Source organism: Canariomyces notabilis (genome assembly GCF_033297395.1).
Source record: "Canariomyces notabilis strain CBS 508.74 unplaced genomic scaffold N656scaffold_10, whole genome shotgun sequence".
Classification (NCBI taxonomy): domain Eukaryota; kingdom Fungi; phylum Ascomycota; class Sordariomycetes; order Sordariales; family Chaetomiaceae; genus Canariomyces; species Canariomyces notabilis.
Window position 1 is genome coordinate 106749 of NW_027041832.1, and position 26345 is coordinate 133093.

Here is a 26345-nt window from a genome sequence, read left to right on the forward strand (position 1 = left end):
CTGTATGTTGTGTCGGAAGAGCTGCCGGACATCTTGGATTTCCGACAAGTCTGTATTCCCTCGTGCGATTCAACATGGCCAGGGATGATCCAAGTACCGTAAGAAGCTCGATTTGAAGATAGCGTACTACTCTATATGACGGTATGATGTAGGCATATTCAAGGATCTAACCGTGACGTTTCCCCATATTTTGAACCTCCTGACCACCCACACCTGCAACAGCACCAACCCCATTAACGTATTTCCATTTCCAGCTTCAACACCAGCAGAGTACCACCAGCAGGATGCCACCATTGCCATGTGCTCATTCCTGCCAGGCTACTAACAACCCAAGATTGTTCCGTGCTGTCACGGTGGCTCACATATCTGATCTCCTCCCGTCGCTGAGGTTTATCATGGCTTGCCTCTCAGGGGGGGATATCTTGGAGAAAACCTCAGGCCTCCCACTTATCTGCCCAGACCTTCGTCACGAATTCCTCGAGCCCCGTAAACTTGTAGCCCACGAAGATTTTGTTCCACTCGTCCGTAGCGACAGTGTCGCCATTTGCAATGGAGAGCAGGATTTGGCATGAAATCTGTTTGCAAACCTCCACCTTGGTAGCCTGGTCGAGATGGCTCAGCGCCGGGTTGTCAAACACCGGCACCCAGGATGCCCCGAACACTCCCTTCTTGAGATCCTCAAGATCAAGGACTTCAACCTTGAAAGGTTTTCCTGCACACAGCGGGGTTAGCACTCTCCGGGGCCTAGCTCTCATCGATGCGTGCTGTTTCGGCGGTCTTACCCGTGATATTCTCTCCGATGGCTATCTGGTCGGCGAGGGATACGGTATTTCCGTTGATGCCGCCGACTATGGGCCACTCGCCCTCGTGGTCAACAGCCTTTGCAACAATCTTGGCGACGTCTTGTACCGTAACAAGGCTGCTCCTGTGTAGAGCGCTTCCGGGGACGATGGCACGGCAGTTGTCGATATCGACGAACCAGTCAATGGCCACCAGGTGCTTGGCGGTCTTCCGCCTGCCGGCTACATAGTTGAGGAAGATGCTCGGGCGGAAGAGGCAGTACTCGATCACCTGCACCAAGACGTCAGGATAGGATCTTGAAGAAGTAGGTAGGGTTCGACTTGGGAGAGAGCTCACCCTCTTATCCTTGTTCTTCCCTTCCAAGTACCTTCTGACCTCGGCCTTGCCGTCGGTTACTCCAGATTGGCTACTAGTAGTAAACGCATCGGAATGGTGTTAGTTTGAACGCATTGGCAAACATTGGGTAGCTTGCGAGTGAAGGGACGCACAACATCCATTCGCTCGGGGCAAACCTCTTAACCCCAGCCTCGATAGCGGCATCAATCAGAGCCTTTTGGGATGCATTTTCTGGGTCTTGTTGCACAACGATGAACGACAGAACTGTGTGGACGCCGTGCAGAATCTGAACAAGGCCCTTGAAGTCCTGGTAGTCGACCTTAACCCATGTGACGCCCGCTCCAGCTTGTTCAGGGGCTGGTTCCTGCATTCAGAATTGTCAGATACGATAGGTCAAACCGTTGGACTGGGTTCTTTTCTCTACCTTTCGAGACAAGATAATGATCTCGTGCTTGCCCGTGGCCACGAGGGCATCGATGACCTCACGGGCAACCTCTGTTCGCAAATGTTTAGTTAGTCTTCCTCTGCATCGAGCGACGGAACTTGCGAAGAGAGGTTCAAAAGTCCAACATACGCCCAGGGCCGGCAATAGCAATCTTCACCATGGTCAATAGTTACGAAAGGCGAGACAAGGTTCTTGAAGGCTTTCCCAGATGCACGACGTGAAAGTGTGCTCGTGGTCGTTCAAGTTTTCTCCGGGACTGGACAGAGGATTCCGAGAGCTACGACAAGCCCCTTTTATCCTGTCGAGCGCGATCTCCGCCATGTTTTACAATACGCAGCAACATGCGCTGCGCCGATGATTATGAAGCGCCCCCAATCGACCCGCACTTGACCGGAATCGAATAACATGGCCCAGCTGAAGCATTCCATTACTATTGCAAGCTTGGAGCTTCCATTCTGGACACGGTGGATGGAAATAGGGGCGCAGGATGACAAATCGCCATAGCCAAGTAGCCTCCCCACCGGTGATAGGGGCTGCTGACAAATTAAGGATGATAGTGGCCTAGCGAACAGATCCAAGCCTGCAATTTAGTGTACTGCAGCACAATGTTGCCTGCCAAGCCCAGAAGGATTCAAGCACGAGCATGTGAATTCTTAACCTGAAAACATAGCGGCTTGCTCCTTTACCCAGACCAGCACCTCCCTTTCCTCCCTACCCACAAGCAACTCATCCACCTTGTTGATGATGTGCTCCCTCCAGCCCTCGACATACCATCCGCTCTGAACCGCGTCCCCGTTCAAGAGCAGGGTATAGTAAGCCAACACCAACAGCGCACACGGCTCCCGCCTCCTGACGCACGCCACAAACTCGAGATCCATGCGATACAGCCATCCAAAGACGAACTGGTTGGCGGATGGGCCGTCGTAGGTAAAGACACTAGCACCGTCCGGTCCAGTCGTACGACGCCCGTATAACGCCGCGTAGATTTCCATCATGTCGTCGAGCGACTGAAGACAGACTGCTGTTGTTGTTGCCGTTCTCAACCTCGCTCTGTCCCCCGGTTGCAGTCCCCCTTCCGGTTCGTCTGCACCCGCGTCCGCACCTGCAATGAACCTCCTCAGCCCGTGCAGCGGACCCTCCCAATCAAGGCGTGCAAACCCGTCTCGAGCATATACGGGCGTTCCCATCGAGTCTGTCGAAACCGGTGACGGCCCGCTGGTACCACTACTAGTAGTCCGCAGCGCCGCTAGGGGCCCGGCGAAAAGCACATCAGGCGTGAACGACTGATGCACGAGGCGCACACCATACACAAAGGGCATCGCAGTCACCGGCTCGGGGGCGGACGACGACGGAGGAGTGCCCCCGTCCGTGGTAGTGCAGATAAGCAAGTCATCCCGGCTCGCCGGCCCCGCGGCAAAAGTGCAGTAGCTAGTCAGGACCGCGCCGAGGTACAGCGCGCCGCAGTTCTCTGGCCCAGGCTCCGACAGCGCGGCGGTGAAGCCGGACAAGCCGGCGGTTAGGTGCCGCTGGGCGAGGGAGAGGTATTCGGTGCGGGTCTGGTGGAGGCGGGTGATTGTTGTGTGTTCGCTTTCCGGTTTGGCGGCTAGGTAGGCGAGATGGAATGCTGATGAAGCCAGGATGAGATGGAGCACGAAAGTATGGGAAAGTCCAATTTGCGGCGCCTCGCGCGTCCAAAAGATGTTAGCAGGGCTTCCGCGTGGGGCGAAAGTAGCCGCTACGGCGTTCACGAAATGCAGGAGGAGTTCGGCATTGTCGAGGCTGATTGCCGCTGGTGGGTCTGCATCTTCTGTACAGAGCGAAGTGGGTGTGGGTATGGACGTCGCGGTTGTCGTTGGATGATGCGGTGCTGCAGGTTGTAGGACATCTGGTAGGGTTAAGTTATAAGCGCGCGGTTGATGAATTGAACTGCCCTAGACAACTTGCCTATCCAGTCCTTTCTTGGTCGACCTCGACGAGGGACGGGCGTTTGCGTGACAACCTCGGCTCGGAGGTCCTGTTAAGAGTGGTAGTCGAGAGGATCGTGTTTGCATACAAAATTTTGCCCTGCGCTAACAGGTCTCAAGGTCTCCTTGGGTACATACACTAGATGCATATCTGCCAGTGGAGTCGCGCTGTCCAAAGGGCCTTGTACTATACTCGACAGACGCGCCTTCCGCGACAAGGTCGCATGGCAGGCCGAAGCGAGTGCAGTTGCTGCACGGTTTCTCTTCGTCGCACTAGGGAGTTCAACGATCAATCGTCCGACAAGACTGCGAGAAAGGCAAACAGAAGTCCACAGAAAAAGTCAAGAGGGCTCAAGAAAACTCGACCTTAGAACGGGTGGACAAGGTCAAGCGGCGAAACCATGTCGAAGCTGACCACTCGCCAGCCTGAAAGCTTAGCATTGAGGCAGGCCTGGATTCCGCTCACCTTGACTTTGCGACGTTTACAGCCGGTGCAGCCTGCGCGTGACTTGCGGTGAGGCCGAATCGATCGTTTTGATGAGGTTGATGACGAAGCCGTTGTCATATTTTGCCCCACATGAGATGCGTCGGCTGAGAAACCCAAATGCTTGAAGACGAATTGGTGATGCCCCTTTTTCGCATTCAATGCGAAAATAAAACGTTTGGGCCCAAGGCCGGAGACGTACATACAGTACGACACAGTGTGCTCCCAACTGTGCGTCGCGATTGGAAACAACCCCTGAAGCCGAGCTATGCGAAAAAGGAGCATTTTTCGGATTCAGATATCATGGGGTTGCCCTGCGAGAAGGTACACACATCCGTGGAACAAGAGGCTTAGACATTGAACACTGATGGATTTAAATATAGTATCTGGCTATGATAGCCAATTCCCCTTGTATGGAATCTACCTATATGACAATCGATATCGGCTCCGTCGAAGACCTCAAGTTCCTCTCGCGCACTTGTCACTTGAGGCTTGCCCCTAGGCCTCTAGTCCTCTACTACTTCCTCCGAACTCGGAATGTGGCTCGTCAAAGGCTTGTGTTGTTTCCTCGGGCTTTTCTCAACCCTCGGCTGTTTCTGCGCCAGCTGCTTCTGGTCCTGTCTTAGCTGCTTCTAAGCCGTCATCCAGTCAGTCAGTCACCGTGACCTCCACCTGGGATGGATGCCCGTGCTCTCAATGACGACCCGCCCTTTGGCCCCGTTGTCAACGGGACCATGGTGGTAGTCTTCTGGGAGTACCGACCGAGCAACATTGCGGCATACATTTTCCTAGCCCTCTTCGCACTTGCTACCCTCGCCCACGTGGTGTATTTGATCTGGTTGCGCGCCTGGACCTTTATCCCGTTTGTCCTTGGCGGAATCTGTGAGTAAATCCACCAACACCACACCTCTGAGTCTTCTGTCTCATACAAAGCTCTAACCAACAATCGCAAATTGGGTACCCAGGTCAAGTTTTTGGCTACTTTGAACGCGCCGAAGCTCATTCCTCGCCTACTGCACTCGGCCCTTGGATCCTCCAAAACATGCTCCTCCTCGTCTCCCCGCCTCTACTTGCAGCTACGGTTTACATGTCCCACGGGCGCATCGCCACCGCCCTCCTTGAAGGGGTCACCACCACAAACCTGTCACGCAACCGCGACCGTGGGTGTTGCTCCCGCTGCTGCTATTCCCTCTGCTGCACCTGCTCGCCGACCAAGGGCTATGTCCTAATCGACATCGTTGCCATCTTTACCCAGCTGATTGGCACCGTGTTACCTGCTAGCGGCACTCCCGAAGCACAGCGCATGAGTGTGATTATCGTGGTGGTCGGGTTGATAGCGCAGGTTGTGGCGCTGTGCGTGTTCATTGCTTCTGGGTGTGCCAGGCTGCACCTCAGGCTGAAAAGAGACCCGTCGCATAGCAAGGCAATGCTGGCGGATCCGGGGGTAAATTGGATAGGGTACTTTGTTGTTTTGGAAATTGCGGCGGGAATGCTCTTAGTCAGGAGCATAGTGAGAGGGGTGGAATACCTCCAGGGGACGGACGGATTTGTTGCGAGTCATGAAGTGTTTATCTATGTGTTTGATGCGGTGCCTATGTTGGTTGTCATGGTGGCATTCTTGGTGCTGCACCCAACAAGACTGGTGAGGGAGGTGGTGAGGTTGGAGAGAAAGCTCAGGACAGCAGGAGAGTATATGGAGTTGGGTGGGACAGGGGGATCTGAGCATTCACATCGGTTGCCGCTTCGAGGCTTACTCATGGAATAAGACACTGAGCCAGCCGGAGGGAATTTATAGTAAATGGCCGACAAAACGACAGAAGGCATCACCGACACCATGAAATGGGTGTACTGCTCAACTAAGGGAAATTTAGCCTAAACAATGAAACGCAACTTGAAGCAAACGCAAAGAGGGCTCAGATTGGCTCAATTGGTTAGTCAATATGGCCATTTATGTTTGATTGCTAAGTGGTCTGTTTGGCTTGGAGTGACTCAACTTGACCTAGGTGGCTCAGGCTGCAGGGTAGGTACCGTACCTTAGAAGTCTACCTAAAAGCCGTGTTCTTTGACCAATCCATCTTTTCTACTGTTGTGCTGCATCGGCCTGCGTGAAGACAACATGACGGTAAAGAAATCCATGACGGAATCTGGGCAAAAGGTGTCCGGTAGCTCCTGCAGTCAATGGATCGCACTTGCCACATACGGATTCTGAGACGCAACTCCTTGGTATCTCGTTGTCCAGATCCATTTTGCAACCCAAATTAGACTGGCAACAACATCAGCACCATGCCGCTCGCCTCACAGAAACAGTCAAACAGATTCCTTGCAGTCTGGCAGCTTTGTAGCCCGGCAGAGAAGCGCGGGCACAAGCTATAAAACACCACGGCCAGTGCCATCCGGATATCCCACGAGTACCTCTCCACTGTTATCGTAAAGGCAGGCTTTAATTCCGCCGAAAAGTTCGACCCAGGATTTGGCCAGATTTCTGTCCAATCACACGGTGCACAACTATGGCCTCTTCGTCTAGGCACGCAAGGTCCACGGTGGGCAGTGTCCCACAAGGCACTGAAGAAAGCACTCGGAGCGAGGCGACGTCAGAGTCGTCAGAGTCGCATGTGTCGTCTACCACAACCAGGACCAAAGACACCTCTCGCATCGCGGTCACGGTTCAATCCACCAATGGTGAGCTCATTGCAGTGCCACTGCTATCGACAGCCCGTGTCCAAAGATCTTCAGTTCGAAGCCCTTCGTCGAGCGGCAAGGGCGTGGTATCCACGCATCCCCAGCAGATACCGAGTTGCGGACGAGTGGAGCGAACCCATCGATCTTGTACGAGGAAGACCGCATTGTCGACTTGCTGCCATTGACAACAAACAATACATTCACGCTTCATATCCTGAAAACGGCGATGCGTGCAACCAACACTAACACCTGGCTTCCTCTTGGCCTAATTATGTTGCTGATTGCGCACAATAAACCCAGAATGAGACACCGGCTTCGTCATGCCCAATAGAAGCGACCCTTTCTGAGCCTGACTCGTCCCTATAGCCCAATACCACCTACCCAAGCTCTGTCAGTGTCAGCAATTCTCTGTGTGTTCGATGGATCACCATTGATGATGCCCTGGGTCCACATCCACTGAAGCGGCCTCCCATCTACAAACTTGCAGAGAAACCAGCCTTGACTGTGGCTCAACTGTACCAGGCAGCTGCTATTTTCCTCCATGACTCCATTACTATGCGTGGAATAGGCCGTCGCCTCATAGACCCCGAGCGTATCAGGCTGTGGTCTAGATACGGGCCTTTATCTCGTGAGAGCAGTCACTGGTCCATGCGAGATCTCGACTTTGGACTTGACCCAGCGGAGCCGCTCGACATCTTTGTTCAGATTCAGGGGCCGCCCCCGGAGGCCAGGCTCAATCAGGTGGACGAAAATTTCAGTCCAGACCAAGTTTGGGGTCTCGACGTGTCGCTGAGAGGCCTCTCAGCGCTGATCGCCAGTCTACAAGTCCTGATCGAGGAAATTGGCCGAGAAAACATTGGCATCAAACTTGAATCGGTTCTCGATGTTCTGCTTCGCATCACCCGATTTCCGCCTGTTCTCCTGGTCTTTAAAGATCTCTGAGAAGGAGGACTTGGCGCTCACACCAGGTCGATGGAGCATTTGCACCTCATAGTCGACGTGTTCGATGCCTTGTGCAAGTCTATGGTACCCGAATGGATGTGTTCGACCAAGTCATCAAAGCTCGAGGGCGCTCGTCAGGTAATTTCGTGGATCCATGGACTCTGCGTCGCGGCAGAGTCCAACCAGAAACTCTCGGACACGATTCCCTCTCGTGTCCACCGGGTAGAAGTCTCACGCAAAAACACCGCTGGTGGCTCTGATCAAGACGAGAGTCAGATACTCAGCAAGTCTGCCACGATTGACCTTCCCGGCGGTGAAAGCTACACTGCCACCCTTGAAACCCGCATTCCGAGCAGCATTCAGGGGCTAGTGTTATCGGCCGCCTTCCATAGGGATGAATGGAAGATACGGCATTACTACACGCTCCCGTCCCCAAACTGGGATCATTTTATGCAGAGCTTCCCCTTGAAGCGCCCAAGTGCGAGCGAGTTTGACAACCTGTTACTTGAAGCTAATGCATCGCGCGCGTTCTGCATGGTAGACCCTTTGAAGCTCGGGGCCTGCCTGAGCGAAGACCTCCCTGTCATAACCCTAAGCGGCAAGGGGGTCGTATCAATATACGACCAGGAATATGTCAACTGCAGTGATTTGCAGTTTTCTCTTTGGAACTGCGTCACTAAGAGGGATCTTTTTGGGGACCAGGATCTTGGCCAGCTCATCTCTGAGAACCTAGAACCCATCATCGCGGTTAGGAAAAAAGAGCGAACGTGGGAGATCGACGCGTGGACTGAGTGGACCGAACTTGAGAGCCATGGCTCCCCGGACGAGTCTCTTGTCATCTGCGTCGATCGCAGCTTGAGTATGAACACTGCGATGCCGCAAGATTGGAACCCATCTGAGAGTGACGCCAGCACCCAACCGAGCCGCTTGCATGAGGTCAAGGATTTTTTCCACCACTTCTCCACAAGGCTCTGCGCCTAGCACCTTGCAACTCATACTGGGCTCGTCACGTTTTCGGATGGAGCCGAAGTCGTCCAGCCCCTTACTGCTCTCCAGACCCAGTTCACCAAGAAGCTAGATCAGACCACCGTGGATGGCAACACAGCCATCTATGACGCCCTTCGTCTCGCATCCAACATGCTCATGGATCAAGAGCAACGGTTCCCGCCACTAGGTGCCGTATCATCCTCCTGACAAACGGTGAGGATAACTCGTCCATGATGGCAAAGCCTCCGTCCATCTGCAGCCGACTTTTCGAAAACGACATTGTCCTGGATGCCATTGTGCTGGGGACGAGATCGACCCAAAACCTCTTCAAGATCGCCCGGTCGACCGGGGGCTACGCCTTCAACCCGGTGACGCAGAGGGTCTTCTTCCAGCTCTTTCTTCTCGAGACCCTCATCGACATCCGTATCCGCCCGGATATCGAGAAGCAGCAATTTTTGAGCTGGGAGGCCTTCAGACCCAAGGAGGACGACATGAGGGACGAGTTCTCATTTCCTCCCTGCCGGCCACATTCAAACCTGACGGATAGCTTCATTGATCTGAGAGAGGCCAGGCGGTACTGGAGCAGGCGACGTTCCTCACATACCCCGTCCATAGCGGACTCGACGATTTCCGGCTCAACTCCATTCAGCACCGGATCATCTGTAGTGGGAGAGCGCCTTCTACTTGCCGAGTTGAAGGCCATGGTCGATCACGAGCATAAGGATATGGACATCTACGTGAGCGAGCGCAACATGGGATTCTGGAAGGTTGTCATGGAGGGCCCCGAAGGATCGCCATACGAAGCAGGTGTGTTTCTGCTTTACCTGGATATCGGTCTCGACTTTCCAAGGGTTCCCCCAGCCGTTCGATTCATCACACCAATCTTGCATCCGAATATCTCCAAGGTCTGTACTATCACCACCCGCTTGTCTGCGCGGTACGGCTAACAGATTCTGTCCGTCCCAGCACGGCCGAATCTGCCACCCTATCTTCGATCGCGAGTGGACCGGCTCACGGCGCATCTATGAGATCTTGATGCACATTTATGGGCTGCTTATGACCCTTGAAGTGAGTACTATCCAACCCGAAAATGGCAACGCGGCAAGGCGTTTGCAGACAGGAGTAACCACCGCCCATTCTCACCTTCAACTAGTCTCGAGACACCATCGACCCGATCGCAGCCCTCAAGTTCTACACAGACCCTGAAGAAAGCCAGCTCCAAGTGCGCCGCTACATCGACCGATTCGCTACGAAGACGAGGGCGGAGCATCGCGAGGCTATTACTGCTAATCACGATGACACAACAAGATCGGCGTTGTCAACGATTACGAGCGTGTCGTCGTCAACGGTCACGTTTCGCACCCCTTAATGGTCGCCAGCTCCTAGCAGCACCATTTTCGATCAGCGCGTCGCTGCTCGATCGACGCCGGGCGTCAGGCCCCCGCCGCTGATTGGGATGTTATCGCGTCCGCCTACTAGTAGCAGCATGCCGGACGGGAGTCCGAGTAGCGAGACGGACACTGGCACCCGGAGGGGGTTGTGGAGGAAGCGCGAGCTCAGCGGCGAGTCGGCGACTGATCGGAAGACCTGGGATCCTTCTTCGGCTGTTTGATTCCCAGCCTTCTAAACTGCAGTCTTTCTCACTTCTAAACCACTTGTTTTGAGAAATCAAACCAAATTGAGAATCACGTCTACTACCTAGCGCCTCCTGTATGGTAGGTACTAGTAGTAATACCATACCATAAGTTCATCCTTCCCCATTCGCTACCGTGAGTCCGAGTCACAGTACCAGCAGCGGCGTATCCGCAGTCGGCTCAACCCTGCCATCCGCCTCATAGTGCGCTCTCCTAAACGCCACCGGCATCTTCCCCAAGCCTTCAGGCGACTTGCCACTAAACCCAAACACCAGCGGCGGCCGGTTCATGACGAGGGTCATGATAGCGGCCAGAACGAGGGCATCAAAAGCCCGCATCGGCCGGGACAGCACCGCCGGACGGTGCGGATCATCCCCCTGCGCCATGCTGAGATCAACAAAGAACCACGTCCTGCCCGACGAGTGGTACAGATTCGACGGCGCCAGGGCCCGCGAAATAACAGGCTTGCCATTCCACTCGCGCGGCGGCTCCTGCACATGTCGTGGTAGGTTGGTGGGGATGGGGAGATGCACCGGCGGCTGCTCTTGCCGGAACACAGCCAGCGCGTCACGATAGGCATTGAACGCCCTCACAGCCTGCGCGTCGCTCAGGGGCGGCGTGCGCCGGCCGACCTCGTACAGGTACGTCAAGTTCTCCCTCCCGTTACCGGCGGCGGCGGTGCGCAGCGTCGCCCACGTGTGGCCGACTAGTTCGCCCGAGGGGTCGATTTCGTCGCCTTCATTGGCTGGATCGGGCTCGCGCAGGCCGAACCAGATGTCGACTTGGTCGCCTTCGCTTAGGCAGGTTAGCATGGTTTGGTAGAGGATGGATGGGTTGAAGTTGGAGTTGCCGGGTTGGCCTGCCAGTGCGGGAGGTGATTTCAGGATGAATTCGTCGGCGAAGTTGAGGGCTGTTTGGCGGTCGAAGAAGATGTGGCCTTGGGCGGCGAATATCTCGTTTTGGGCTTCCTTGCCGGGGATGAAATTCATGCGGTCCATTTTGGCGAGGCTAGGTTGGGTTTGGTTGAATCAAGGAGGTTGAATTGTTGGCTTGGAGGAAATCAGGGGTTAACTCTTCGGGCGGTCTTGGCACCTGATATTTATACATACGGTTGAACGCCTTGCGAGATCGCCGTTCAGTGTGCCTAAAAGTCGTATGCAAGAGCCGTCAGACGGGTTGAGATCCTTCCGCGTTGAGTACCTGCCTTACCTGGTATACAGCACGAGGCATGCCCAAGAAGCACAACATTCATGTAAAGATAAGGGTCTCGTACATGATGGTATTAAGGGGTAGGGTCATGGAAGATGTGATCAAGTCAATCCGCGAGACTCAAGTTGTTGGCCTATGTGCCCGGTGGAAACTCCTGGCTCCCTAGACGGAACATACCTACCTTACCTACCTACATCATGATGTAGTTACCTCTGCTATGGTCTCGGAGACAACTCTGAACTGGAACAACATGCACAACCCCTTGATAGAGATAACAATTCTGCTACCAGTAGTCCTATGGCTGCTAAGCCGTCGACTTCAAGTTCCGGGGCTGCTAAGAGCTGTTCGGCCTTCTGTAATTTGGAGCTGTATTGCCAATGCTTTGAATTAATCCGCGAGCATAAGGCAATCACTTACCCCTTCGGTCTGTGATACGCGAGCCGATAATGAGTGTCGTCCCCAGTTCAATCAATGATGTGTCCCACTCCGTTACCGGTTGGACGGGGTTGAATCGGATATTTGGTGACGCTGTCTCGTCCAAAACCCAAGGGCTACAACTCCCTCGGCCGGGCAGGTTCCCAAGGCCGTAGACCCATCGTTCATTACCAAGACGTCTACTTTGAGCACCTCCAAGTCATTCCGCACCACGGCAGTCATAGCCCATCATGCGTCCTACTACCTTGGCTCCCTTCGCAGCCTTCTCCGTGGCTCTCGCAGCCTGCGGAGAAACAGCCATGTTGGTGTGCTACGGTAGAGACGGCGGCACCGCACAAAACCTCGACCCGGAAGAGATCTCGTACGTGGCCGGATACCTCCGGTACCTGGCCTCTGAAAGCGCCACTCCGGCCATGTGGACCATGCCCACTGAATTTGACTGCGTGGAGTGGACGCTCCCCGTTCCTGGCGGCGGCACCGTCCTCGCGTTGGCTAAGCACATCACCCCCCGCATCAACTCGTCGGTCACGTACGAGGACCTTGCCCGCACCATCGACGGCGGCGGTGAGGGCGCATCCGAGGCCGACATAAAGGATTCCCTGCTAGGCGCCTGCGGCAGCAGCGGCGGCATGGTCGGCGTCAAGGTAGATGCCAATGCGCCCGCCTATCACACGCCTGAGTACTTGGCCAGCAAGGCGAGGCCCGAGGGCATCATTGTCAAGCTCGTTCGGAACCCTGAAGCTTAGATTGAGCGAGATTGTGTTTCTTCTGCTGTAGAAACATTCATTGAATACAAATCGTACTCAGTCTCTCTGAGAAGAACGAACTCGATCTCGAAAGTCTTGTTCAAGTTTTGCAAGTTCAGCCGCGTCGAGTCCCCAAAGATCCGCCATGCCTCCTTCCGCTGCATCGCGCATCATGGGATTGATCATTATGGGATCTAGCACGGCCGGGTGCGAACTCGCAGAGTTTTCTGCGAGACGCTCCATCCCACGCTGTTCTGCGATACCCATGATCTGCTTAACCTTCCTGGCTAGGTGCTCTCTGAACTCGCGCACCTTCGCCCCCGACGGTGGCGAGTCGTGCATCCTGATGGCGTGCGCCACGAGCGCGTCGACCAGCAGCAGTGTGTCCTCAGGGAGCGGCCCGACGGGTATCCTGCCTTCCGAGTCGAGCAGATTCATGGCTGCCCGGAGTTTTTCCTTGAGACCCATAAGCCACGGGTGTACGGCGTTGACATAGTCGTGGACCGTTACAAATGGTTCAGTCCTCGAAGATGCCTGCACCACCAACGGCGGGGTCGGCTGTGGTCGGTCGGTACCACAGCAACGCATCAGCTTTGGGTTTTCGCCTGGGTCTTCTGGATTTTCCGAGAAGGACCAGACGGATTGGCCGTCGGTTGGGTCGGCGTGTGCCTCGTGAATCTCACACCAGCAGAACTCCCAATCGAGTAGCTGGTAGACTTCAACCTTGAGAGATGACACCTTGGGCTCAGTTATGGCGGAATTTGCAATACGGAAATACAAAGGCACACGGTCTTGTTTGAGTTAAAAGACCAACGAACCGCTCGTGCATATGATTCTAACCGATTTTAAGACTTCAACCACCTTCTACCAATCTAAGATACTCGTGCCACAACTGAAAACTCAAAATCACAAACTGAAAACCCCAACAATGAACTATACCGCTCGCTAACTCCCATGCACGTCCGACTCTATCCTGCCTAAAATCATCTAACCACCCAACACCTGCAAATTTGCCATCTACATTCTAATGCCTCGAGCTCCATTCTTGGTTCATTTTTACTGCGATTCCTCAGGCCACAAATCATATCCAAACGTGTCCTTCATGTTGACAAAGCGAACGTGGCGACCCTTGGCAACATCTTCAATGGCCTGAAATTCTTCGGGCGTCAGCTCAGGGATATGGAGGTTGCTCTCAATGCGGCTCGGCGTGGAGCTCTTGGGCAGCACAATGTACCCCCTCTGCAACCCCCACGCAAGCAGAACCTGGGCGAGATTATGCCCGCTGTGCTTCGCTACCGCGTTCAGAGCCGCATTCTCCCGGACCGTCTCGCCCGTCGATGGCACCTGGTTCTGCGACCCTAGCGGCGAGTATGCGGCGGGCATGATGCCGTTCCGGAAACAGAAGTCGACCAGTTCGCTGTTGGGAAGAAACGGATGGATTTCAATCTGGTTGACGGCCGGCTTGATGCGCGCAAACTTGAGCATCTTTTGCAGTCCCTCAATCGTCCAGTTGGACACCCCGATTGCCCTCGCTTTGCCGCTGTCGGCGAGCTCTTCCATTGCCCGCCACGTCGGCTCCGGGTTTTCGGTCAGCTCCTTGTTGATGACATATTTGCCGTCGGGCCCGATCTTGACGGTGCGGTCCGGGTTCTTTTCGGCAGCAATCGGCCAGTGCACCAGAAAAAGGTCGACGTAGTCGACACGCAGTTTAGAGCACGAGTTCTCCAGACTCCATTTGACATCTTCGGGCTCGTGCAGGTGATTCCAGACCTTTGTGCAGATGAAGATGTCCTCACGTTTCACGCTAGGGTTTTTGGACAGGAAGTCGTGGATCGCGTCCCCCACTTCGTCCTCGTTGTGGTAGAACCAGGCACAGTCAAGATGCCGATAGCCGACCTCGAGAGCTTTGGAGACCGCCTTGTACGTTTCTCCCTTGGCACCCTCATTGGCGAAAGTGCCGAATCCGACGGCCGGGATCCGCACGCCGTTATTGAGCGTGTATGTCTTGGAAGATGCAGCCATCTTTAGGCCTGTTTTGACGAGTTCTCTGGGGCGGCGGCAAGATAGAAGGAGACAAAACGAAAACTCACAATAAGCTGTGGTGACGGGCGAAGGGCATTGCAAATCTCGGGAAGCCCCTGAGCCCACTTTCATGGGATGACGCGACAAATAAATTCTGAGCCAAGCCGCGCTCTCGCCTGCCTTGCGCAATTTTTTGGCACTTTGCGCTGCCGTTGGCGGTGTCTATTCCGGAAACCTCGTTGAGTTGGTACGATACGACCCGTGGGCCGTTGGACCCGTTGGACCCGTCCCTGACGCTGAGACGTCTTCGACCTCTGCTCCCACTCCACGGCTGTCCCACTTTGTGACGCATTCGAGCATCGCTGGAGGCTCTGCCGCCAGGGGTCGATTCGGCACGGCAAAGAACGGCACCATGCATGATAAAAGCCGCGCCAAGCTTGAAGACCCAGTTTATCGAAGATCCGATTCCACACCTAGATAAGATTAGGTATTCGATCGTCAGGTCCGAGTCATGTCGGAGACTTTCACCGTTCCATCTGCCAAGTTCCCGATGAGATGGGCCAACACTGCACTGTGCCCTTGCTAACAGGGTTTTGTTCGGCGGCTCCGACCGACGGGATGGGCCTGCTAACATCACTAGAGGCCGCAGCCAACCACCAACCAGATCCACAGTACAGCACGCTCGACTCCGCTGAGGCGAACTCTGGGCGGGACCTGGCTCCGCAGAGGCCCCTACACTTTCATACTCACGTCTGAGGTCCAAAAGCTTTGCTGCTTGTGACGCCATCGACCTTGTTGTCGACAATGCCGTTCAACCGCTCTTAGAGCTCCCTCTTATTCACCGCTACAAACCCTTTTTGCAAATCCCTTTCCTTCGAATCCGCCCAGGCAGGAGTCTCTAACCGGATGCAGACCTGGTCGTACGTTATTCCTTGATCGCGAAAATGATCAGGACCAGACTGCATGCGAGATCACATGTGGAACAAGCTGAGGGTACACCGTTCCAGAGAGGCATTGGACCCCTGTGGGGCGTTTCGCTCAGATTTGGATCCATGGTTGTCGTCATGATGGATCTCTGAGGGCTGATAGCGGGTTGGAATCGACCGTATACATTACGCCTCCAGTGGGGAGGATGGAGAGTCGCCGAAGACACCGGCATGGACTCGCCGTTTCGCAGGCGAAACACACGTTCCAAAACTGGATACGATGCAGGGAGGTTGACTGAAGAGATTTACTCATGTCATCCAGATATAAGATCGCGCCTTCCCCTAGATTCATCCGTTGATTGTCCTCGAGCTAACAACCCTACTCGCACTTTGTGATATTCCCGCAAGACGATATTCGTTGTTGTATCCACATCTTTCTGGCTTCAGTACACCAAGCCCCAGAATTTTACTTTCCTGCAGCTTTCTGAAGAGAAAATAAAGGAACCAGGCACTATGTCGGGTTTCAAGGAGGTTGATTTCGGCATGCCGTCGCCGAAGCAGCGTGTTCATACACCTCCAGACTCCCCTGACAAGACAACGCGGCCAAAAGACTCGCCCTTAGACACCAAGAAGGACAGTTTGGGCGAGAACCGCGGGAGTATTCGCCATAGACGGTTGGGAAGCTGGGGTAACATGGTTCCCATCGAGACATCGCCTGGCTCACATAATACGATCGAAGTGCCGGCCCTGAGGTCTCCCGATGCAGACACCTCACCATACATGCACAATCTGTCGCTTTCTCCTTCGATGCGGGAGCGGAGGGTGTCTCGCAACTCGTTCGGGGCTGCCCTGCCCATCCCCAAGTCAAAGAGACAATCTCGTCTCAGCAGCGTTACGTTTCCGGGGATTCAGGATGTGCTGAAGAGGCCTGGCATGCCACCGATCCAGCCAACGCGAGAAATATTGGCATCCCAGGTGCAAGATGTGTACGCTGAGAAGGTCAAGGCGGCCAAGAATATGGCCTTTGTCTTTGACATTGACGGCGTGTTGGTGCATGGCGACCGCCTGATACCGGAAGGCAAGCGTGTCCTCGACATGCTCAACGGCGACAACCAGCTCGGCATCAGGATCCCCCACATTTTCCTGACCAACGGCTCTGGCAAGCCAGAGCTGGCTCGCACAGAGCAGCTGTCCAAAATTCTCCAGAACCCCATCAGCACCGAGCAGTTCATACAAAGCCACACGCCTATGCGCGCGCTTGCGGAGTATTACAACACGGTTCTCGTCGTCGGCGGCGAAGGAACTCGGTGCCGCGAGGTTGCCGAGCAATACGGCTTCAAGGACATCATCGTGCCCAACGACATCGTCGCGTGGGACCCTTCAATCGCTCCATACAGGGTCTTTACCGAGGAAGAACGTGCAGCGGCGCGGCCCCGCGACTTTTCCAAGATCAACATTGACGCCATCATGGTCTTCTCCGACTCGCGTGACTACGCGACCGACATGCAGATCATCGTGGATCTGCTGCGGTCCGAGAACGGGCGGCTGGGCACCATCGCCAAGGACCCGGTCTCGCAGCGCATCCCCATCTACTTCTCCCAGGGCGACATGCTTTGCCCCACAGAGCACCCCATCCCGCGCATGAGCCAGGGCGCATTCCGCATCGGCCTCGAGGCCATGTACAAGGCGCTGACGGGCGTCGAGCTGGAGCGCGTCGTCTACGGCAAGCCCGAGTTGGCGACGTACAAGTACGCCGACGAGGTCATCGCCTCGTGGATGGACATATTGCACGGCGAGGAACGTGTGCCCGAGAACGTCTACATGATCGGCGACAACCCGGCGTCCGACATTATTGGCGGCAACATGTACGGATGGAACACGTGCTTGGTCCGGACGGGAGTGTTCCAGGGTGGTGAGAACGACCCCGAGAATCCGGCCAGTTTTGGCGTCTTTGCCAATGTGTGGGAGGCGGTCACGGCGGCCTGTCGCAAGGAGCTGGGTGATGACTTTGTGTTCAAGTGGGACGACAAGGGTGTCAACCCGGTCTTGCACGACAGCGCCGCCGCGTCGGCTATTGAGGTTTGAGCATGCATCGTGGGTATTGGCGTTTTGGGATATGTTGGTTAGATGAGATGGCTGTTTGGTTTTTCCGGTTTCGTTGGACTTGCTGGATAAGGGGATTAGACAACGTACAAAAACAAACCGCAGTAGATTAAGTATTACTAGCATATGTTGATACCAGCCTGGGGCACTACAATCGTTTGTCTCGTTGATAGTCAGTTGTGGTAGATATCTGAATAGAGGGATCTGTCAGTACGCCGTCAATCGTTGCCACATCTCTACCCAAACGCAAATGCCATGTGTAACGCTCTTCATGAGATGGTATTCTCGGTCGAGGACTTGGAATATCCGGCATCCCATATTAACGCAGCCGGCCAGGGGTTACATCAGTCCCGGCAGTTGATGGATTGCAACGTCTACGGCTCGATCCGCGTCTGCCACACAGAGTGAGGGTGGCGGCGGCTAATATGTCAACCTGCACGGCTCGTCAGAAGTAAAGAGGGACTGCCCGGGTTCACCTCCTCGTAGAGTCTTTCCACCAATATCATGTAGTAGGATGATGACTGATATGATAGACGCGCTGCGGGGCCTAGCAACACTATAGATGGTGCAGGTATGACAGTTTCGCCACGACGCTGTAGCAGTCGGATGCTAGTTCTGCCTCCTACTAGCAGCGAGTCCTCGGTGAGGGGACATATTCGACTCAGCGATATAAGGACGCAAATCTACTGTCATCTGTGAACCGGTGTAGCGTCTGTATTGATCCCTCTTGAACCGCATGTTCCCCAAGGACATCACCTGCTGCCACTGCTAGTAGTACCAAAATAAGACTCGAATAGCAGCATCATCACAATGTCCTCCCCCCTAGCAACCCTCACCCTCCTCGCCCTCCTGGCCATCTCCGCTTCATCGGCCTGCACCCGCCCCTTCCTCATCAACACCACCACGTCCTACCTCGCGGCCCAAGAAGCAGGCAACCCGTCCCTGTTCCAGCCCTTCACACTCGGCTCACCAAACTTCATCTACCTCGAGAACAACCAACTCACCACGCTAACCGCAAGCCGTCTCTCCACGTCCCTAAAAGTCGACTTTTCCCGCTCCATCCACGACACAACACAGTGCGCCGCCTTCACCGAGATCATCGCAGCCAACGACCCCAACCCGCACGTCATCCACACGCGCATGGTCTTCGACCCGGCCACGGAGAAAGCCACCCTCATCGAATCCGTCGTCACCACCACAGGCGACTGGCTGTTCAATGCCACCGGCACGCTGGCGCTGAATGCGGGGGAGGACTGGACACAGCTGCCTGTGGGGCAGCAAGCGTCGCGCGAGGAGATCCAGACGGTCGGCGACGCGTACTTTGACCGGTTCAAGAACGTCAGCGTGACCGTCCCCTGGGGAGCGCCATGCTATCGCTTAGAAGGCGGGCTGCCTGCTCGCGGAGAGATGCAGGGTGAGGAGTGTGTCATGGTGTGGCCGAGCACGATTGTGGTCCCCTACCGGCGGTATGTTGTGGATGAGACGGTGGGCGCGGTGGATTTGTTTGTTGGGTTTCCTGGATTGGACCGGACGCAGGGCCAGGCGGCTATGCCGGATAGTCACCTGTTCAGGGTGGAGGGTGGGAAGATAAAGTACTTGCATACGGCGTCGGCGTGTGTGGTGGATGGGTGCGGGCTGAATGGGACCACGTTTGGGAATGGGACGGTGTTGAGCAAGAGGTGGTTGCGGAGCTTGAGGAAAGGGGGTAGGCCTGTTCCGTTAAGGGCTTGAATTTTGTACTTCACCGAGGTGAAGGGGCATGTTGTGGGTGATTGGTGGATGGGTTGATGTTGAAAGGAACGGAGAAAAAGATGTGATAGTACAATATCTGTGACGGCAAGAGGAAGCTGGACTGAGCCAAGTGATACTTCCATCCCAACAGACTCCAAATCTATATGTAATCTCCTAGCTGAACCCCAACCCTCCTGGCAGCCTCCTGGAGACGCGCTTCCTCCCATGGCACGGGCTCGTCCGGAAGCACAAAGCCAGCAAACGACGATCCAGCGGTCTGGATAAGCTCTTCTAGACCGGGGCCGTTAGTGAAGGAGATGGCACGCACATAGCGCGAGGCAAAGTCCAGCGAAAACGTCTGCCCCGCAGCGATGGTAAGTGTCTGGCCCTCTCTAACAGCCGTCCACTCAGCCGACTCCTGTGCCTGTCCTTCTATCTTCACCTTGACCCGCAACAGCCCCTCAAACATGACCAGGCAGTGGTCGACCGCAGGGAACGTAAGCCATCGCCTGGCCAGGGGCTTGGCGTCGGTGTACGCATTCGAACCCTCAATGCTCGAAATGGCAAACTTCCCTTCGCACTGCGACGCGTTGATGAACGGCCGTGACATGACGCCCCCCAGCATCCACCTGGGACCCGTGTTGGAGCGGAGGAAGTAGCCCTGTAGCGGACAGGGGAGCTGGTTCTCCGTCTCGAGCCACTCACCGACCTCCGGGGGCTGGTAGTCGCGCACAAAATGGACGTCGAACCGGTCCTTGGCGGCCATAACCTTGGGGATGATGTGGCTCTTGAGATCGCGGTCGTCCGTCTCGGGAACGATGTTGCCCTGGTACTGCTCGGCCACGTACCGGAAGAAATCCACCCAGTCACCGGGGGCGATTAGCCCGAGGGTCTCGGTGTGCGGTCCGAGCATCTCTGGGTTGTGGATGACTTTCTGAGTGACTTGGTGTATCAGAATCCCTTTCGGACTGAGAAACTCCAGGGTGAACTCACGGGGGGGATATAAGCGAAATCGCCCGGACCCATGATCCTGCACTTGTCGCCGTTCCATAGCTTCAAGAAGCCCTTGGTCACCAGGAAGACATCATGGGCCTCGGCGTGCCAGTGAAAGCCCGGGGCGTCGGAGAGGACAGCACCGCTCGAGAAAACGGCAATGCCGCCGTTGGTTTGCTTGGATGATGCCAGGATCCGGAACACACCCTTGCTTCCAGGAATGGAGATGCGCTCACCCTCGAGCTGGTCGACGATGTAGTTCGTCCGGGCGTCGGGTGGCGTTGCTACAACAGGGATGGTCATTGTGAGTGACTTGGTTTGGCTGGTTGTATGTGAGCCTCTTGCTGCTATGCTGGAATCTGGGTGAAGTAAGAATTGTCGAACAGACGACCAAGTAAAGGTATGAGCTTGTGATTTTTGTGAGTTACTAGTTCTTCAATCTTCTAGTCAATAAGTCAGGTAACTTGCATCTCGGACTCTCAAGGTTACTCATTATGGGGTGTTTAAAGGGTCAGCTCAAAGAATCACCCCGGGATATGCCGTCCACAATAACCGAACGGTGGGGTACTTACGTGTGAGGAGCGGTGGATCACCGAAACACCGACAAACTCAGAAACATCGGGAAGTGGGCGGCTAGCGGAAAGTATCGGTCCTGCTTCGAACTTCCTCAAGTCGGGGCTTAGCACCTCCGTGCCGTGCGTGCTTCGCTGAGAACACGAAGCCGGTGGAGTCATAGACCCGTCGCATTATCACACCTCAAACATCGAGGAAAGTGATTCACATCTTCGGCCTTGACTGGCACTTAAACACTTCCCTTCCCCATCATCCGGATTGCCTCTACCTGATTGCTGACGACCCACATTCTCGCCCTGCTTCACTAGCTCGTTGTTGACATCATGGCAAACCTTCGGTGGCTGGCAAACCTTCGGTGGCTTAGAGTGGTGTACAAGACACTGGGATCTCAGGAGATAGATGCCGAAGTGTATCTGCCGCAATCGCCGAAAGGCAAGAAGGATGCTGGATGCCCGGTCAGTATGTCGATGATCCAATAGCAGTCTGCCTAACTACCAAAACGCACAGGTTGACATAATCCCAGTAATCAACATCCACGGAGGGGCATTCATGCTCGGGTCATCGAGGATGGTCAACAAGGACCAGGTGCAAGACTGCTTGGAAAGGGGGTGGATCGTCGTAGTGCCGAACCATAGACTGTGCCCCCAGGTCAACCTTCTAGAAGGCCCAATTCAGGACTGCCGCGACCTCCTCGATTGGATCCAGAACGGAGGATTGCAAAAGGCTCTGACTTCTGCCGAGTTGGGGCATCTCGTCGACGTTAATCACATATTTGCCTTTGGCACGTCCTCGGGAGGGACTCTGGCTCTTTGTTTGGTGAGAATGACACTCTTCTTTGGGATCCATGATGAGGATTCGCGGAGAAGGCCACTAACAGGACTAGGGGTTTGGGGTCGCTCGTCCAGTCGCAGGCATCTATGACATGTACGGGCCGTGCAACTTCTCTCATCCCTTCTGGACGCTGAAACTGCCGCACATCGCAGCCAAGCTTCCTCCGAATCTGGATCAAGATTTCATCAACCAGATCTTCAACAACGACCATGTCCCCATCGAAGGAGGAGTCTCGCTCGAGGGCCAGGCGAACCCTACTGGAGGACCAGATTTCTCCAACCCCCGGGTCGCGTATGCTTTCACGCAGATTGCCAACGGCACCGTCATGGACGCCATCTTCCCGACCAAGGAATGGAACAAGGTCGACCCGCTTCGAAACGTTGGACCTCGGTTCCCGCCCACTTTCATCGTCCATGGCGACGAGGATAATATGGTGCCTTTAGACCTGAGCAAATCGCTACTTAATGCATTGGCCGAGAATGGTGTGCATTGTGGGCTGAGAGTTATACCGGGGGAAGGCCATACGTTTGCGGCCAACATGGTGGTGGGATCACAAACCTGGAACCTCCAACGGGAGGGGTTTGACTTCTTGGAAAGCTTGATCAAGTGATGAAGCCTGATTCGGTACGGAATCCCGCATCGTGGGTTGTCCTTTGTATGAGTAAACTGCAAACTGCTAAGAGGAACCTTCCGTCGCAAATCATGGCACATTGGCAATGACGGCCGTGTCAACGATCACCATCCCTCCTTCCAGTCCCAGAGAAACCATCAGAAGTGCTTGGCAGGAACTTCCAGGTTGATCGCCCGGCCCTTTCCCTTATCAGGCATAATCACAGCCTAAGCAAGGCCAGTTAGCGTTAGCGTGGTGCTATTGGTATCCATGCTGACAGCCCTACCGATATGCAACTTTTCTTGACCACAAGCACTGCCTCACTGCGGCCCGGATGCCCAGCCTATCAGGGCACATCTCGGCATGCTATCTGTACGTAAGCCCGAAGGCCCGGGACGGGGGAGGCTTGAAAAGGCAAGGTGACAACCGTCCTCGGGACAATTAAGTTTGCTGCTTTCAGTGCTTCTTCAACACCTCCAATTCCCGATCTGACTTGTAGCAACATGCAAAGTCTCTACGCAAGCCCGAGCGAATGGGACGCCCAGCGGGCTACCATAACTCGGCTGTATCTTGACGAGAAACGGCCTCTTCGAGAGGTTATGGAGTACATGGCCGCGCATCATCACTTCTTTGCCACGTGGGTGCTCTACGCATCTCCTCATTAAGCCGATGGGCACTAAAATTTGTCCAGGGCCAAGATGTACAGGAGCAGAATCAGGAAATGGGGCATTGACAAGAATCACAAGGCTACCGAGGTGGCCTACATGCTCAAGCTCAAGAAAGAGCGTGACATGATGGGCAAGAAGTCCTGCTTCTTTCTCCGCAACCGGCCCGTAGACTGGTAAGCCGCTATTGCCTTGCTCTCGATGCAACTGAATGGATCCTACTCATGCCATGCTCCGTCCCAGGGAAGATGTCAACCGCTATCTGTCCCGCAACCCGGACTTCTGGGCAAAACACGGCGGCAAAGCAGTAGACGACGTCGTGATCGTCAAGGATATCATCTGCCGAACGCCCTCCCCAGAACCCGCTCCAAGCAGTCAAACCCCAAGCGTGCCAAGATCCCTCGATCCCGCCGACGACCTTCACGTGCACGAAGACATCCTCCGCCTCTTCCAAGCCTACACCGAAGGCTCCTTCGAACAAGGCCTCTGGCAACTATCCCCCACTCACAAACGGTACTACGGCCCGGGCGGGGTCGAGGCCAACGCGCGGCTCAACGCGTGGTACGACCGGCTGCGCAACGTCGCCGACTGGCCGGGCGGCGAGCGCGACGCCGACGCCGTCCGCCTCGTCAACCACCTCCTCGACGACCTCCCCCAGCTGATCAAGGACCAGGATTACACCGTTTTCCCCGCCCTCCTGCGGTGCTGCTTCTACCTGTCTGCCCGGCGGCCCGCGGTGGGCGCCGCGGTCGTCCGGTTTGTGGCGAGGTTGTGCGCCGTCTTGCTGGGTCCGCGGCATCCCATGACTTTGGCATGGTCGCGGATCAGGTCGCTTGCGCTGCCGGAGTATCTGTTGGTGCTTCAGGGCACTGCCAAGTTCCGCTTGGACCGTACTACGGTGGGCAAGACTCCGGTAGCTGCAGAGCTACTTGATGACGAGAGTCTGGGAAGCGACGAGAACTCGATCAACGCTCTGCGAGAGTATCTGCTGGTGCTTCGGTTACGAGGGCAGGCCGCGGTCGGGGAAATTGACCGTGTCACCTCACATGTGATGGAGAAGTTGGACCAGCCGGTGCAAAATGTTCTCTCCAGCGCGCAATGCCGGCTGCTTTTGGGCACAGCAAGCTGCTACATCACCCGCAGACAGTTTGAGGCCGCAGAGCGCATTTTGGATATCGTAGGCGCTAGAATCCCAGCGCCTTCGCCCCTGAATCCCCATTCGCAGCGCATTCTCTCAACATATCTCTTCATCATGGGCTTCTTGCGCTATGTCACTGGCAGGCCGGAGGAGGCCTTGAATTACTTTTTGCGGACATATTACGCACTGGAGAAGGTCGCGGGTCTGCACAGCTCCGCGGTTGCTGATATCCTGGTTGCGCTAATTGACCTCCCGGGGCTTCTCCAGAAACCCGAGGACGTCGAATACTGGCAGCAAAAACTTGCTCAGGTGCAATCAGGTATGCTAGCAAGGGCAGAGAAGGGCATTAGATACACGGAAACTGAGTTGAGCGAGTTATGGGATGAGCCGCTGGATATGGACGTCAACACCTCGGCGTGGTAGGGATAATCATTTCAGCTGGAAACATGAGAGGTGAAAACGGAGGCACTTTGTACCAATGGAAGGTCCATTTGCCAGTTGGGGATGGATCATGGAGGGATATGTCTGAACAGAAATGAACCCCTGGCGGTTCTAAGAATATGCCTCTGTCAGCAACTACTAATGCTCTCTAATCCAAATTCACCTTCCTACTACTCTCACTCGTCCCCTAGGAGTTGATGTGAAGCAGATTCGCCGGTAATATGTAACTTGAACCCTTCTCTCCAACCTGCATGGGAGAGAGCATGCGACCCACAGTCAGATGCCACCACAAACACACGGCAAGGACCTAGTCAAGCATATAGTACTCTTCGTCCGATCCAAGTTCGAACCCTGTCAAGTCGACCCGCCTCATTTTGCCATCTCCAGCATAGTCAGAGCCACTAATACCCTCCACAGCAATCCGTATCTCCTCCTCTGCTTGGTTTTCACCATCATCCATCTCAACATCACTGTCATCCTCGCGGCGTCCAAGGTTGTATGTCTCCCCGCGGGTGTATGGCCGGTATGAGACTTGCTTGCCGTGAAATATCTCGAACAGCCTGTAAGCGTAGACAAAATCCGACGAGCCTTGAAACGACTCGGTTTGTGCCGCAGAGCGATCGAAGGACCCTTCCAGTCCGGCTGTGATAGGCAGACCCCCCAGAAAGGCAGGATCGATGCCTATTCCTGCATTCAGCCCGAACGACCGAGATGTTTGAGCGGATTTTTCCGCCCCTCGGGCGATGCGCACGCCAACGACCATGTAGAGCCGCTTGCGGAAGTTGAACTTGGAGCGCTTGATTTGGTCTACGACGGTTTGTGACCTTAGCGCCTCGGCAACGTAGTCAAGACGAGGAGTGAATATCTGGCTTTCCAGTTGCGTGAAATGCCAGGAAAGAGAGCTGGTCGACTGTCGATGAGCACCATTGTTGCCTTGAATGGGAAGTAAGTCCGCGCTAGCCCAGACTCCAAAAGATGTGCCCAGCGAGAAGGAGCAGCCTTGCTTCACGCCTTCCTGGTATGATCGCTCGATCATGTGCTCCGGTATAGGCAGAGGCCCGTCCGGCAGAAGAGGAAGGCTCGGCTGGAAAGGGTCGCTCAGTATCTGCCCAAGGGACAAAGTTCGGTTGGGGTTGTATTCAGTGCCCTTCACAAGGATCCAACACTTCTTGTGGGTGTGCATTTTCAGAGCTAAAAGAATGTCTGAATGGGATTTGTTCTGCTGTTGTCTGGCTCAAGTACCTGGTAGGTAGGTACGATACACAGATATACGACACTGGCAAACAGTTGCAATGCAGTGACAGTCCGTCGGCAGCAAAGCTCGAATGCCAATCAAACCCAACTCAAAGAAGGGAATGGAAGTCAACAATATTGGACTGAGGACCCCGCAATGAGCAACCGTAATCGCAATGGGCAATGCCTTCATATACACTCTGCAGCAGAATATGCGATTACACCGTGGACAGCTCTGATTTGGCCCCCTGCTTCACAGCAGGCACACAAGCCACTTATCATATTCAGTCGGAGGGAGCCAACCAATGTTAACCACATTGCAGCTTGCATGAGGCGCAGTCGCCCCGCAGCGATTCCGGGATTTGCGACAGAAAACACCCCGGTCGCCAGACTACCTACTTACCTTACCTACCTAAG

General features: G+C 55.0%; 15 protein-coding genes across 15 annotated transcripts; 9 read left to right on the top strand and 6 right to left on the bottom strand.

Moving 5' to 3' along the window:
- Positions 1 to 434: 434 nt before the first annotated feature.
- On the bottom strand, positions 435 to 1742 carry N656DRAFT_709167 (NAD(P)-binding protein; the record flags this gene model as incomplete). The annotated part of the gene is made up of 6 exons (XM_064811569.1): positions 435 to 712; positions 783 to 1071; positions 1138 to 1207; positions 1293 to 1501; positions 1562 to 1659; positions 1712 to 1742. 6 exons carry the CDS (start codon positions 1740 to 1742, stop codon positions 435 to 437), a joined length of 975 nt encoding a protein of 324 aa, XP_064670243.1.
- A 343-nt stretch (positions 1743 to 2085) lies between these two features.
- On the bottom strand, positions 2086 to 4111 carry N656DRAFT_752651 (uncharacterized protein; the record flags this gene model as incomplete). Its single annotated transcript, XM_064813042.1, has 3 exons — positions 2086 to 3467; positions 3687 to 3819; positions 4013 to 4111. The coding sequence occupies 3 exons, from the start codon at positions 4109 to 4111 to the stop codon at positions 2236 to 2238; spliced, it is 1464 nt and encodes a 487-aa protein (XP_064670244.1). The 3' UTR covers positions 2086 to 2235.
- A 379-nt stretch (positions 4112 to 4490) lies between these two features.
- N656DRAFT_828988 (RTA1-domain-containing protein) lies at positions 4491 to 5795 on the top strand (the record flags this gene model as incomplete). Its single annotated transcript, XM_064818563.1, has 2 exons — positions 4491 to 4912; positions 4996 to 5795. Exons 1-2 carry the CDS (start codon positions 4708 to 4710, stop codon positions 5793 to 5795), a joined length of 1005 nt encoding a protein of 334 aa, XP_064670245.1. The 5' UTR covers positions 4491 to 4707.
- A 467-nt stretch (positions 5796 to 6262) lies between these two features.
- N656DRAFT_778893 (uncharacterized protein) lies at positions 6263 to 7346 on the top strand. The gene has a single exon (XM_064815095.1). The coding sequence runs from the start codon at positions 6538 to 6540 to the stop codon at positions 6892 to 6894; it is 357 nt and encodes a 118-aa protein (XP_064670246.1). The 5' UTR covers positions 6263 to 6537; the 3' UTR covers positions 6895 to 7346.
- Positions 7347 to 7681: 335 nt separating this feature from the next.
- Positions 7682 to 8781, top strand: N656DRAFT_844885 (uncharacterized protein; the record flags this gene model as incomplete). The annotated part of the gene is made up of 1 exon (XM_064819169.1): positions 7682 to 8781. The coding sequence occupies one exon, from the start codon at positions 7682 to 7684 to the stop codon at positions 8630 to 8632; it is 951 nt and encodes a 316-aa protein (XP_064670247.1). The 3' UTR covers positions 8633 to 8781.
- A 606-nt stretch (positions 8782 to 9387) lies between these two features.
- N656DRAFT_731023 (UBC-like protein) lies at positions 9388 to 10163 on the top strand (the record flags this gene model as incomplete). Its single annotated transcript, XM_064812639.1, has 3 exons — positions 9388 to 9543; positions 9605 to 9706; positions 9792 to 10163. 3 exons carry the CDS (start codon positions 9391 to 9393, stop codon positions 10005 to 10007), a joined length of 471 nt encoding a protein of 156 aa, XP_064670248.1. The 3' UTR covers positions 10008 to 10163.
- A 101-nt stretch (positions 10164 to 10264) lies between these two features.
- Positions 10265 to 11315, bottom strand: N656DRAFT_778894 (uncharacterized protein). The gene has a single exon (XM_064815096.1). It carries the CDS (start codon positions 11268 to 11270, stop codon positions 10419 to 10421), a length of 852 nt encoding a protein of 283 aa, XP_064670249.1. The 5' UTR covers positions 11271 to 11315; the 3' UTR covers positions 10265 to 10418.
- An 831-nt stretch (positions 11316 to 12146) lies between these two features.
- N656DRAFT_789348 (uncharacterized protein) lies at positions 12147 to 12662 on the top strand (the record flags this gene model as incomplete). The annotated part of the gene is made up of 1 exon (XM_064816778.1): positions 12147 to 12662. One exon carries the CDS (start codon positions 12147 to 12149, stop codon positions 12660 to 12662), a length of 516 nt encoding a protein of 171 aa, XP_064670250.1.
- Positions 12663 to 13718: 1056 nt separating this feature from the next.
- N656DRAFT_709104 (Aldo/keto reductase) lies at positions 13719 to 14684 on the bottom strand (the record flags this gene model as incomplete). Its single annotated transcript, XM_064811566.1, has 1 exon — positions 13719 to 14684. One exon carries the CDS (start codon positions 14682 to 14684, stop codon positions 13719 to 13721), a length of 966 nt encoding a protein of 321 aa, XP_064670251.1.
- Positions 14685 to 15797: 1113 nt separating this feature from the next.
- On the top strand, positions 15798 to 17916 carry N656DRAFT_71101 (HAD-superfamily hydrolase). Its single transcript, XM_064811718.1, has one exon. The coding sequence runs from the start codon at positions 16124 to 16126 to the stop codon at positions 17693 to 17695; it is 1572 nt and encodes a 523-aa protein (XP_064670252.1). The 5' UTR covers positions 15798 to 16123; the 3' UTR covers positions 17696 to 17916.
- Positions 17917 to 18426: 510 nt separating this feature from the next.
- Positions 18427 to 19586, top strand: N656DRAFT_778900 (uncharacterized protein). The gene has a single exon (XM_064815097.1). It carries the CDS (start codon positions 18524 to 18526, stop codon positions 19442 to 19444), a length of 921 nt encoding a protein of 306 aa, XP_064670253.1. The 5' UTR covers positions 18427 to 18523; the 3' UTR covers positions 19445 to 19586.
- Positions 19587 to 19604: 18 nt separating this feature from the next.
- Positions 19605 to 20740, bottom strand: N656DRAFT_708786 (cupin domain-containing protein; the record flags this gene model as incomplete). Its single annotated transcript, XM_064811538.1, has 2 exons — positions 19605 to 20378; positions 20438 to 20740. 2 exons carry the CDS (start codon positions 20738 to 20740, stop codon positions 19605 to 19607), a joined length of 1077 nt encoding a protein of 358 aa, XP_064670254.1.
- Positions 20741 to 21333: 593 nt separating this feature from the next.
- On the top strand, positions 21334 to 22451 carry N656DRAFT_828996 (alpha/beta-hydrolase; the record flags this gene model as incomplete). Its single annotated transcript, XM_064818564.1, has 3 exons — positions 21334 to 21465; positions 21518 to 21826; positions 21894 to 22451. The coding sequence occupies 3 exons, from the start codon at positions 21334 to 21336 to the stop codon at positions 22449 to 22451; spliced, it is 999 nt and encodes a 332-aa protein (XP_064670255.1).
- Positions 22452 to 22894: 443 nt separating this feature from the next.
- On the top strand, positions 22895 to 24677 carry N656DRAFT_828997 (uncharacterized protein; the record flags this gene model as incomplete). Its single annotated transcript, XM_064818565.1, has 3 exons — positions 22895 to 23088; positions 23143 to 23292; positions 23360 to 24677. The coding sequence occupies exons 1-3, from the start codon at positions 22955 to 22957 to the stop codon at positions 24675 to 24677; spliced, it is 1602 nt and encodes a 533-aa protein (XP_064670256.1). The 5' UTR covers positions 22895 to 22954.
- Positions 24678 to 24821: 144 nt separating this feature from the next.
- N656DRAFT_71333 (uncharacterized protein) lies at positions 24822 to 26270 on the bottom strand. The gene has a single exon (XM_064811887.1). The coding sequence runs from the start codon at positions 25876 to 25878 to the stop codon at positions 25003 to 25005; it is 876 nt and encodes a 291-aa protein (XP_064670257.1). The 5' UTR covers positions 25879 to 26270; the 3' UTR covers positions 24822 to 25002.
- Positions 26271 to 26345: the final 75 nt, after the last annotated feature.